Here is a 12,378-nt window from a genome sequence, read left to right as displayed (position 1 = left end):
CTCTATTTTTTTTTTCAATTTTATTTTTATTTTTGGCTGCATTGGGTCTTTGTTGCTGCGCGCAGGCTTTCTCTGGTTGCGATGAGCGGGGGCTACTCTTCTGCGCGGGCTTCTCATTGCGGTGGCTTCTCTTGTTGCGGAGCACGGGCTCTAGGTGCACAGGCTTCAGTAGTTGTGGCACGCGGGCTCAGTAGTTGTGGCTCGCGGGCTCTAGAGCACAGGCTCAGTAGTTGTGGCGCACGGGCTTAGTTGCTCCGTGGCATGTGGGATCTTCCCGGACCAGGGCTCGAACCCTTGTCCCCTGCATTGGCAGGTGAATTCTTAACCACTGCGCCACCAGGGAAGCCTTCTATTTTAAATTTCTAATGTTGGTGAGCACGGATGGCCAAAGGCCATATAAACCCAAGCTCTTTGAAGGTCTCTGTAGTTTTCAAGGGTGTGAGGGTCCTGGGACGACCTGGTTTGGCAAGCGCTGCCCGGGGAGCTGCAGGACGGAGCCACAGGGCCTTGGGGGCCGGGCAGGGGTCAGAGGTGGGAGTGGAGGAATGACGACCCTGGGCAGGTGGTGAGGACGGGGTGGGGCCCGAGGGACGGGCACTCACGGTCTTTCTGGTGCCCCTCTTCATCCACATAGATGTTCGTCTTCATGTTCCAGATGAATTGGTGTGCCAGGAGCTGGGACTTGGATGCCGCCCACAGAATATACTCCCGCACATAGCCCATCTGTAGGAAAGCAAGGTCAGCCCAGGCTGGCCACACTCCACCAAGAGAGGCCGCTCTCACCCAAGCAGCAATGACTCCACGCTTGGCAGACCCAGAAAGAAGTGTGGTCGAGCGGTGCCGGCTGTGAGAACGTCTCCTGGGCTGCGGAGTCCAGCCCGAGTCCAGCGGGCTGGCCAGCTGCCGGGGTCTTTGTCTATGCAGGCACACGCCAGCTTTTGTCTCCTCTGTTCCCTCCTCTGGACTCTAAGCCCCGGACTCTAACCAGCTTCTGCTGTCGTCAAGCACGATGCGTGGGTGGGTGGGTTTCAAATGTGCCCCTGTGGACTGGTGTCTAGAAGACGCTGCCCAGTGATGGACGGGCCCCAGAAAACCCTATGTCACTCCCAGCTTAGGCTGAATTCTCATGTCCTAGGTTACAAAGGCAGCTGGCCTTTCTGGAATACTCCTGGGGGGCAGCCTCTCCCTCCCCACAGTCATTTGCGGCCCATCTGGTAAAGTATTCCTTGGACAGATGTCCTCAACTTGGGTTGGTGGGCTTCCCAAACAGGTCAAACTTCAAATAACCCAATTCTAACCCAGCAACTATATCTAAAGATGAACCATGAATGTGCAACCTCCAGTGCAGGGTCTCCAGGCTTGGCCGGGGCATGGGGTGTTCTGGGGCCCTGTGGGCCCAGGGCAGGGGAGTGTATGGGCAGGAGCAGGAGTGGTAGACGCTGCTGCCCTCAGATGCAGGCTTGGGGGTGGCACCAGGATGAAGCGCGGGTGGTGAGGGCTTTGGGCTGTGGTCACCCCGTGGGTGTTTTCTGTCCAGGCCCTGTGCCAGGCCCCTATGTGCATGTACACTGTTACAACTGAATTATCTGCTCCCACCCCCCATTCATATGTTGAAGTCCGGTCCCCCCCCCCGCCCCAGAATGTGACTGTATTTGGATATAGGCCTTTAAAGAACTGATGAAGTTACATGAGATCAGTAGGGGGCCCTGATCCAATCTGACTTATGTCCTTTTAAGAAGAGATTAGGACACAGACACAGGGACAGCCGTGTGGGGATACAGGGAGAAGCCGCCGTCTACACGGTGAGGAAAGGGCCTCGGGCAAACCAGCCCTGCTGACACCTGGATCTCAGACGTCCAGCCTCCAGACATCTGAGATCCAGACGTCTCTGTGTGGAAGGAGCTCCCTGTAGTTTAAAAGCACCGAATCTGTGTACTTTGCCAGGGTGGCCTGAGCTCACTAATACACACGCTGTCTCCTCCAACCCCCTGGCCACTCCCCCCAGGAGACGGGGAGCTGGATTTGGGAGCTAGGGGACCTGCTGAGACCCCCATTCAGCAGGTACGGGTCCCAGGCCAGGTCGCCCACCCTGAGGAAGCAGCCGGCAATGTTTCCAGAACCTGCTCACCCAGCACAGCAGGACTGGGCCTCGGGCGCTGGATGACCACATTGGGGTGAGAGACCTTGGGCCCAGGTCCCAGCTCAGTGGCCCTGCTCCTGGGCTCCATCCCGCCCGGCCCTCCAGGCTGGTCGGCCCATGCTGCATGCCTTACCTTGTCATACCTGAGGGCCTGCACGATCTGGGGGATGTAGAACAGGATGGCATCCTGTGTGGTGGGGGAGGAGCAGCCATGACTCAGGGAGGGGTGAGAGCACCATGCAGGACAGGGGTCCCAGGGCTCCACCCCTCCTGGACTGGCCCTGCTGTCACTCCACCCCCAGGACACGTCCTCACCCTCAATCAGGCCTGCCCTCCATCCCCCCGTGGGGCCGGGCAGCGCCCCGAGGCCGACCCAGCAGATGGGCTCACCGGCGGGAAGGACCGTAGGACTTTGACCCCGTACTGCGCTGTGAGCGGGTGCGGCGGGTACATGCTGGAAAAGTAGGACAGGCCTGTGGGCGGGTCTGCGGGCGCCCAGCACAGCACATGGCTGAGCTCGGGGGCATCGGCGTCAATGGTGTGCCAGGTGACCAGGAACTGGGGAGGAAGCAGGGAGTCACAGGGATGGCCCCAAGGAGTGAAAACCGCAAGGCATTTGTAACAGCTTCTGACACATTACATACAACAGCACAACTTCAACCAGGGTGAAATACACTCAACGTTTTTCTACTGTAAACACAGTAAATGTTTCATCCGAAGAGTAGATAACACAAGAGATCGGAAAAATCGTGGTACCACTGAGGTCAGTGGGTTTTGGTTGTGTTCCTCGCCTCCAGGCATCCCTGGAGGCAGCTCTGTTTCTGTGCGCTTAGGACCAGGCCCTGGCACACTACCCGCCACGCTACCTTGATGGCTTCGGGGATGTCACTAACGGCTCCTGGGTCCAAGCGAACCAGACGGGTCACCTCGTTGCCGATAGCTTCTGTGTTTTTGAACCTGCAGGCAAAGAGGGTGTGGGTGGCAGACACCGAAGACGGAGGCTAGGGGAGCCCTGGACTGAGGGATGTGGACCAACCCCCAGTGACATCTGAGCACTGGAGCTATTGACATGGTGTTGACTGTGACCGGCTGTGACCCAAGCGCAGAACTCCCTGGAGCAGGAATGATCCTTCTAAGGACACCTCCCTTGGCCTGGCCCCCAAAGCAGCTCATCCATGGTGTGGCACCTGTGGGCCAGAAGGCACCCTAGCAGGTGGGAGGGTGGGTGCAAAGTGTTCAGGTGTGACCGCCCAAGGCTAAGGCAGGCAGCTGCTGCCTAAATGCCATCAGGCTGCGATCCTGTCCTGAGGAGGACTTAGGACCCAAAGAAGGAAGCAGTAAGTATGCAGCATGGGCTCCGGGGAAGAAAGGCCCACCCTGCACGCAGGCACATGGAGTATACTGGGATTCAGCACAGGGGGCCTGGGAAGCCCCTCTCAGCACCTACCAGCCTGAGTCCTGTCCCTGTTAAGAGCTGCCTCAGGACAGCTCACAGGACACTCGGCTGCCAACCGCCCCTCTGAGTAGCCTGCTGCCTGAAGATGCCACCCAGGAACCAACCCAGACCTCCCAGGCCTACCTCCCAGAGTAACCACAGGTGTTTCCTCATCAAACAAGGTGAGGCCCTGGGGTGCCCTGATGTTATCTCCTCGGGCTCTGGGGTGCTGGGCCCCTGGCGGGATAGACCCCACCACTGCACAGGACTGGAGAGCGTCTGGGGCTACGATGGCTCTCCCCTTACAGTCCTTGGCTGTGACACGTGCCCTCCCCCTACCCGGTGCCCTGTGCTGGACCTCTGGCAGGGCCTCTCAGGCAGCCCACCTGGCTGGCAGTTGCACGGCCAGATGAGGAGAGATGTTCCAGGCGAGGTTCACATTGTCCTTCCACTGCTTCTCGCTCAGGCTGATGTACTTGGACCTCCAGTTGGCCACGCTGCTCTCTCCGGCCTGGTCCAGCTCTAGCTCCGGGGCTGACAGTGGGTTGTACCACGTGATGAGACGCTCGATCTCAGTGGCCTGGTGAGGGACACAGACACGGATGCGCCTCTGCATGGCCCGCGCCCCTCACCCACCCCGGCGCTGCAGGCATGGCGCACGGGCCTCACCAGCAGGGACAGCAGCAGCGTCCGGCGCTTCATGTAGTACTTGTGCAGCTGGGAGCCCCGGTTGGTCTTCTTGGACATGCCTGGGGACGGAGGGGGGAGGGCACAGAGTGTCCCTTGGAGCTGCTCCATGACCCCGAGGACCCAAGGGACCCGGCAGCAAAGCCCCACCGACCTGACTTCTTGGAGATGGTGGACATGCCGCTAGACAGCGGGTAGGTGTTGATCCAGCCCTGTGTAGCCTGCTGGCGTGAGCCGACCGCTATGTCCAGGTTGCTCCGGGTGTCCTGGTTATCTGTGGGCAGACAAGGCATTCTAGAAAGAGGTGCCTGAACCTTCACCACAGACAAGGCAGCTGTGGAGGAGCAGGTGGGGGAGACGGCCGGTGACGGCTTCCCTGGACGAACCAGGTGTCTGCAAAGTTCCTCATGAACCACTGCAGATGGAAGCTTTCTAAAGTGTGTTACGTTCCCCTGAGCCCAAATCAAAGCAAATCGAGGAGCTGCCTTGATCAATTATGGCACTGACCTCCCAGTGTCCTCCTACATGGCGATGACTCGGGGACCCGTGGGGACAGACGGCAGGGCTGCCTGCCCTGCTCTGAGTGGAGCCAAGAGCTGCTTACAACCACTGTGCCTGCTTTTCCCTTTCCTGGCGGCCAGGCTGGCCGCGTGGGTCTGCCTACGGAGACGCGCCTCCCCCAGCCTGGGCGCGTGACCAGCTACATGCTTCAGAGAAACAAGAGCAGGGCTTCCTCCTGTGGGGCGGCTGCCGGCTCCCACTTCAGCGCCTTTCCCTGACCCCGTCCACCCTCCATGCTCCGAGATGCAGCTCACACGTCACCTCTTCCAGAAAACTGCCCCTGGTCCCCAACTGCTGCAGGGCAAGTGCCTGTCCTCGGGGGACGCTCCCACGACCCCCATGTTGGAGTCGCCTGCCGGTAAGACTGGCCCCACCAGGTGACAATGGACCGTGCCCTATCCCTCCCAGCACACAGGCCGTAGTCCAATACAGACTGTCGGGCATGCAGGGGGCCCCTGTGAACGGCCCGGCGCTGCGAAGTTACACCAAGGGGTGTCTGCCTGTCTGCTTAGAGACCCTGCCCTCCTTTCTGCTCCCCAGGAGCGCCAGAGAAGAGGTGACCGGGCAGGCGTGGGCCGCCGGTGACCATGCAGCATGGCTGAGGCTGGGGCTTACCTGGGGGAACGAGCTGGCTGGCGGTCAGGTACTTCTTATCTGAGAACATGGCGGTCCAGAACTTAATCATTATGCTTATGTCCTCACGCAGCCTCTTCTCTCCCTGCGTAGGGAACTTTGGGGGACAACTGCAAACAGCGAGGGACGAGGGTGAGTGCCAGGGCCTAGGAGTCAGGAAGCGCGGCGAGGTGGGGCGCGCAGCCTCCTAATGACAAGTCGGGCCGCTAAGCGGGGGGTTGGCACCCAGCAGGCCGAGTGACCCAGGCCTGGGGGCTGGAGGGGGTGGGGGCAGCACCTGAAGTAGTCGAAGGCAGTGGAGTAGATCTTCTCGCGGAGCACGTTGCGGATGGTCGCATTGGGAAGCACGTCCGCGTGCAGGAGGGTCAGGCCGAGGGTCAGCAGCCTGCAAGAGGGCCCCGGTCAGCGAGTGGTGCCCCCTGCAAACCTCTCCCTGAGCTCAGGGCCCACCTGCGGGCGGCAGAGCCCTCCTGCCAGGGCTGTGGATCGGGCAGGTGGTCACCTGTCTCGGATTACTGTACCCTGATGCCTTACGAAAGGTTTTTTAAACCTTCACTTTTGTTGGGGGGAAAACATGTGTGTGACTCTGCCCCTCGGCCAGAAGCTTTGGTCCCACGAACTGCAAACCACTCCCTGAGGTACCATCACCTACGGTGACTACGAAGGTAGAACTCAGGTTCTAAGAACAATCTGCTTGGATTCTGCAAGATCAGGGCTGCCCTGCAGGCATCCACAGACGCGCTGGTCAGGAACGGGCAGCCCTCCTGCTCGTCTCCATGGCCACTTCCCATGGCTGGGACGGTCCAGCATGGATCCTCTCCTATTAACCCATTCTCATTGCAATTTGTAAAAGTATAGGTCCATGACAGACTGGAAATTAGGGAAAAAGAGAACTAGCCCTTGGGTACTGGTTTGAGAAGCACGGCCCGAGGGGGTGCCCAGTGGGCTGCAGGAACATGAGTCAAGAGCTCAGGGAGGGGAACAGGTAGGGGGAGTGGTGCCCACCTGCAGGGGCCCCTCACCCTCCTTCCATCTGACCCCCCAGGTATCTGCAGGCCCAGTCAAGAGCCCTCCCCATGCCAGGCCAGGCCCTCCTGCTGTGTCCACAGCGCCCCTGACCACCGCACCTGGTTTGAGGCCCACTGGGCCACATGCTGCCTATGGGGGTGTGTGCCCTCCCCCGGTGTGGCTGGTTTTGCACAGGGCTTGGTGTGCAATTGGCACAATCGGCCTCAGAGGGTAATGGGCCTGAGCTGTCACACCAGGCTCTGCCACACAGCTGGCCGTTTTTCCCTCTCCAATGTGTCACCAGAATCCTTTTGCTGCTGCCCACCCCGAGCGTTTGGCTGGCCGGGTCCCCACGTGAAGCACCTCCTGCACACTTCCCTGCCGTGGACAGCACGCTGCCCCATGTCCCCAGCCCCGAGAGAGCATGGTGGCCCCGGCCATCATATGCGGATCCCTCTCCCAGGGAAAGGCATGTACTGGGGGCTCGGTCAGTTTCTGGTGAACAAGTGACCAACCACAGGAAACCCGGGGGAGCAGGCCCTGGGGTGAGCTCTCACTTGAAGCGGGGCCCGATGGCCGCCACATGCCGGTTCATGCTCCCCGCAGTGCCCCCGATGCTCAGAGACATGGACCGCTGCAGTAGGCTGGAGAAGATCTCCACCTGGTCAGAGCTGCAGTACTTGGCAATCTCGAACCGCTGCACCAGGAACTGGATGGAAAGGGACACGCTGCTGGCGGGGCCATGTTGCTGGCGGGGCCAGGTGGCCCCCCACCCTCGAGCCACCACTGCCTGCCAAGGAGGGGCTCAGGCCCACAGGAGGGCAGGTGGGGTCTGTGGGGCAGCGGGACGAGACCGGCGGGGCCTGGGGGGAGAGATGGGCCATCTACCCCCAGGTGGGGCAGTCTTCAACCTGGAGTCCCAGGGCAGCCCCCGACCTCGGGGAAGAGTGGGTGGAGCACAGGGGAGCCAGGGGGGCACGTACATCGATCCAGATGCAGTGAGGGGTCACCTCGGGGGCACAGGGTTTGGGCTGACTGGCTTCCGACGCAGCCAGGGGGTCTGCTTCCTTTATCTCCGCAGAAAACAGGCCGAACTTCTGCTCCACTGTCATCTGCCAGGCCCCCGCCATCTCCCGCATGAACTGCAAGAATGCAGGCGTTAGCCCCTCCGTGGGGCGCAGAAAGAGGCTTGCTGGTTTTTTTGTTTTGTTTTGTTTTTTTAATCATAAAAGGAATATATGCTCACTGAACAAAATTTAGAAAACCGAGGGAGGTATGAAGAAAAAAAAAATCACTAAGATCTCCCCATGATCCCACTTTCCAGCCTTTTTTCACCGGAAGCCCCTCCTGTACCACAGCCAGGAGTGTGTCCTGCTTTGTGGTGCAGCCCACCCGTGACAGCACTGCCTGGAAACCACCCAGGGGAGGCTGCCTGCTCAGTGCCTCCGGGCTGGCAGTGGCAGGGGCGTGGCGGGCTCCAGAACCTAGTTCCTCCTCTCCACTCCCATGGACCCTGCACGAAACCTTCATGCCGCTAACCAGGCTCAGAGAAGAACTGTGGGGGCCGAGTGGAGCCTGTGACCCCACCAGCCTGGGCGAGGGGTTCGCAGGGGAGCAGCCTCTGTGGCCTGACAACAGCCAGCGGCTCCTTCCAGGGCATCCAGAGCCCCTGCGGGGACGCGGGGACCCCACCCCTCCTCCTGCTCCATGGCTGCTCAAGTCCCCTCGCCCACTCGTTAGCAGCAGTGAGCAGTGGGAGTTGGGGGAGCCCTGAAGAAGAAGGCAGGGAGGTGATGCTCGCCTCTGCCCTCCTCCCTGCCTGCAGGCACAGAAGCCATCTGGAGGCCATGAGGTGAGGACAGAGTCCAGCACAGACAGGAGCCCGTCCATGACACAAGGATGGACTCCTGGTGGTCGCCCCTGCAGCCAAACGTGTTGCAGGATAGAGGGTAAGGGAGCAGCCCGCCAGGTTGCCTGCCCACCATTTGTCCCCCCGTCCTGGTTGCCACCTTGGCCAGGGCCTGCCTTCCAGGCTCGGGGCACGAGTGTGAACAAACACAACTCAGGTCCAGGCCGAGTAGAAGCAGCCTACAGACTGCACGGCGCTCTCCACTGGGGGCAAACAGCCGTGAAGGGAAGTGGGGACGGCGTGGTGGCGTTTCAGGCAGGGCGGCTGGGGAGACCCCAGGCGGAGGGCACAGCTCAGACCAGCCCTGGAGAAAACCTGTCTGAGGACAGCGCTGCTGGGGAGGGACCGGCACCCGCAGTCTAAAGCAGGAGCCCACCGGGGCTGGGGCAGCAGGGATTGCAGGGTGCCTGGTGGCAACAGGGGGCAGAGGGGCCTTGCTGGTCAGACACTGTCTGCCTCTGCTCTGTATGAGCACAAGCAGCATGGACAGGTCCGGGTGGGGGAGGGTCCTGATCTGACCCATTTTCCTGGCTCCTCTGTGTAGAGAAGGTGGAGGGGTCCGGGGGGAAAGCAGGGGCTGGGTTGTCTCCACGTGCAGGGGAGAGACGGGGGGCTGGGCCGGGCTGCTGGGAGGTGGTCAGATTCTGAAGATGCTTTAAAGATAAAAGGTAGACCTAACAGAATTCGCTAAGGCTCACCGTGGAGTGTCGGGGGGCAGAGAGGGCCATGAGGATTTTGTCTGGGCGTTTACAGACTGCAGGACGGTGGGGGCCAGTCTGGGCCTGTGCACTTGTTACGGGTTACAGAACCAGGGGACCAGAATTCCTTCCTGTCTCAGTGGAACGAAGGCCCAGACCCTCGTACTATACGAGACCAATAAGATTGCTCACGCTTTATCTCCCCACAAATGCAAAAGACTCCAGCAGCACCCGCCTCTGAGTTGGGGCAACGGACGATTTTTGTTTTCTTCTTTGTGCTCATACCTTCCAACTGCTCCATAACCAGCAAACATTGCCAGATAATAGAAAAAATGAAAAACCAGGATGCAATGATACTAAAGACATAGAAATACAGGGGAACGGCCCCCACTTTGGGGTGTGGGGCATAGGTGGGCCAGGACAGCAGGTCCTTGCAGAGGCCAGGAGCAGGGAGACAGGAGCCAACAGCAAGAGCTTGGTGACACCAAACCCACACATAGCTGTCGGGCTGTTGAGGAGGGCAGGTGAAGAGCTGCCAAGAGCTGCTTTCCAGAGAGAGATCACATTTCCCTGGGAAGGATGAGCCCGACAGCCCAGGGCCAGCACTAGGTCTGGCATGAGTGGTGGACGGACCTGCCAAGGCCGAAACCTCAAGCCAGCCGAGCTACTGATTATGGCAGAGGCAGGGGACAGACTGGAGTCTGACAGACTCCAAATGACGTAGCAATTTGCTTGGCATTAAAACCCCTCCTTGGGGACTTCCCTGGTGGCTCAGTGGTTAAGAATCTACCTGCCAATGCAGGGGACACAGGTTCGATCCCTGGTCTGGGAACATCCCACATGCTGCGGAGCAACTAAGCCTGTGCGCCACAACTACTGAGCCTGTGCTTTAGAGCCTGCGAGCCACAACTACTGAGCCTGCACGCCACAACTACTGAAGCCCACGCGCCTAGAGCCTATGCTCCGCAACAAGATAAGCCACCGCAATGAGAAGCCCGCGCACTTCAACGAAGAGTAGCCCCTGCTCACCGCAACTAGAGAAAAGCCCGCGCGCAGCAACGAAGACCAAACTCAGCCAAAAAAAAAAAAAAAAAAAAAAAGGATGTGAAGGTGTGATGTAAAGCAGGAAGAACCCACCCTTCTTGCCAAGATGAGCCCCTTGGGGGTGCGGCCTTCACTTCAGCCACCAGGCACAAGAAGATAAAGCAGCAGGGCCCCTCAGTCTCCACTGTTTTTCTAAACACAGTGTCAGGTCCACGGTCACAAACTTGAACATAGATGACCCTGATGCTAGAACTAACCGACCAGATAAGGATTTTCAAGTAATTATCATAAATATGTTTAGAGATTTACCAGAAAAGATAGAAAGAAAAGGTGAAGATACAGAGATTCTCGGGAAAGAAATACAAAGTATAAAAAAGAAACTGAAATCCTAGATCTGAGGATTACGATATCTGAAATAAAATACATTAAAAACGGTTTAACAGAATGAATAAGGCAGGAGGAAGTACCAGGGAACTGGAAGGAGGCCAATGAAAATGGACCAAAGCGAGAGAGAGAATGAAAACAACCCAAGGGAACGCTGATGAACCTCGGACACTGCCATCGTCACAACGTGTGCACCACAGGCGTCCCTGGAGCCCAACTGAGAAGGGGTGAACCGTGTAAAAAATATATTTAATGAAATACTGGCCTGAAACTTTCCAAGTCTGATGAAAAACCTGACATCTCTAAATTTAGGAAGTTCAAGGAATCCCAACATAAAATACACAGAAAACCACACCCAAGCACAACAGAGTCAAACTATTAAAAATCAAAGATACAAAAAACCTAAAAATAGCTAAAAGGAAAAACAAACAATAGCACATACTGAGAAAGGATGGTAATTTGCGGATTTCTCCCCAGGAACAATGCAAGCCAACAGATGATAGATGTGTGTAACATGCCACAGGCAACTTAGGACCACAGACCCAGGAAGAACAGCCAAAGCACGAGATGAAGGTGAACTAGGCTGCGAGTTCACTCCCGCCACCTGCAGCCCAGGAAGCGCTGAGGAGAACTACAGACCCAGGCTTACAGAGGTATGTGAGGACGGGAAACGGTCTGGATACACCCATAAGGCTTAGGAAAAGCGTTTGACAACACAAACAGCACTGTTACAAGGCGTGTATCACGCAGAGCAATGAACACAGATGAAAACAATACACGCACGGGTCCTGACGGGGCGGGACGTAGCTATGACTGAGGAGCCCCCGCCCTGCAGTGACAACAGCTGCCACGAGGTGGGCCAGGTCGGCTCATCCTCACAAAGACTCTGCGCAGACCCCTTGCCATCATCCTCGACACACAGGCAGGGACCTGCCCTGGAAAGCTGAAGACAGCACAGCCAGCTGGGCGAGAGCCCAGACCCAGCCGACTTCCCTCTTGGGGGGCAGGGGCCAGTGCCTCTGCTCCCCACACACCCGACTTGGCCCCTCCACAGACGCCCAGCACTGTGAGCTGGACACAAACGCCGTGAGGAGGTATGACTACGGCCACCTCCACGCCTCGAACACTCCAGTTCCATCCTTGGAAGTTATCCAGCTGACCCTCAGGGGCAAAAAACACAGAACACTCCTTCTGACCACATATCTCAACTTATCTTAAGAAACTCAGAAAAAACATGTCAAATCCCATTACCGTGAAAGTTAATGGGATCTTTGAAAAATAAATCTGTTCTTAGGTGTTCATCCCATCAGCTGAAAGGATGTGTAGACCCTCCCCGTGGGCCCCCTCCAGCAGGAGGGCTGCTGTGCCAGAGTCGGCAGGTAGGACGCGGGTCACTGTGGATAAACACAAGCGTCCACTAGCGGAGAAATGGCTCCCCCTGCCGAGCTTTGGAAAAATAACAGCTTCAGGCACCACTGGGTCCTTTAACGCACTCCCTCTGGTCCCAGTGACAGTCCTGTGGGCAGGCTTTAATATCACAGTCTTGCTTACATATGAGGCCCTGGAGGGTGAGGGGCTTGCCCGGGGTCTCCACGCTCGTCATCCAAGGGGCCAGGACTGGCTCTCCACCTCTCACCCCGCAGCCGCCTGCAGCCGGCGCCTTACCGGCACTTCCACTCCGTTCTTGCCGGCCAGCAGCCACTCCCAGCAGGCCAGGGCCGTCTCCATGCCGTGCTCGTTGAACATCTGGAGGGGACCCCAGCACAGGTGATGGAGGAGCTGCGGGTCACAGTCTGGAACCAAATGCATGCTGTTCAGAGGCCCCGACGGGTCGACCCACAGCCTCCCTGGGTCAGCAGGACAGTTGGCACCGGCCGGA

At 58.4% G+C, this 12,378-nt stretch overlaps 1 protein-coding gene across 10 annotated transcripts in view; it reads right to left on the bottom strand.

Annotated features, from left to right (window-relative positions):
- The window catches only part of PI4KA (phosphatidylinositol 4-kinase alpha), a 96,896-nt gene that overhangs the window by 7,945 nt on the left and 76,573 nt on the right, over positions 1-12,378 (bottom strand). For all 10 annotated transcript variants that reach the window (XR_014234143.1, XR_014234144.1, XR_014234145.1 and 7 more), the window contains 12 exons: positions 12,165-12,292; positions 7,448-7,606; positions 7,022-7,173; positions 5,734-5,841; positions 5,439-5,566; positions 4,417-4,536; positions 4,245-4,324; positions 3,962-4,155; positions 3,007-3,097; positions 2,531-2,698; positions 2,274-2,327; positions 603-723 (listed from right to left, as the gene is read on the bottom strand). Coding sequence is in view for 7 of the 10 variants with exons in the window: in XM_082353910.1 (XP_082210036.1) it covers positions 603-723; positions 2,274-2,327; positions 2,531-2,698; positions 3,007-3,097; positions 3,962-4,155; positions 4,245-4,324; positions 4,417-4,536; positions 5,439-5,566; positions 5,734-5,841; positions 7,022-7,173; positions 7,448-7,606; positions 12,165-12,292 (1,503 nt within the window). In the remaining 3 variants the exon portion in view is untranslated. The remainder of the gene's footprint in view (positions 1-602; positions 724-2,273; positions 2,328-2,530; positions 2,699-3,006; positions 3,098-3,961; positions 4,156-4,244; positions 4,325-4,416; positions 4,537-5,438; positions 5,567-5,733; positions 5,842-7,021; positions 7,174-7,447; positions 7,607-12,164; positions 12,293-12,378) is intronic.

Source organism: Balaenoptera borealis (assembly GCF_965194805.1).
Source record: "Balaenoptera borealis genome assembly, chromosome: 14".
Taxonomy (NCBI): Eukaryota; Metazoa; Chordata; class Mammalia; order Artiodactyla; family Balaenopteridae; genus Balaenoptera; species Balaenoptera borealis.
Note: the sequence above shows the minus strand (reverse complement) of the source record. Positions and strands in the feature narration are given on the sequence as shown.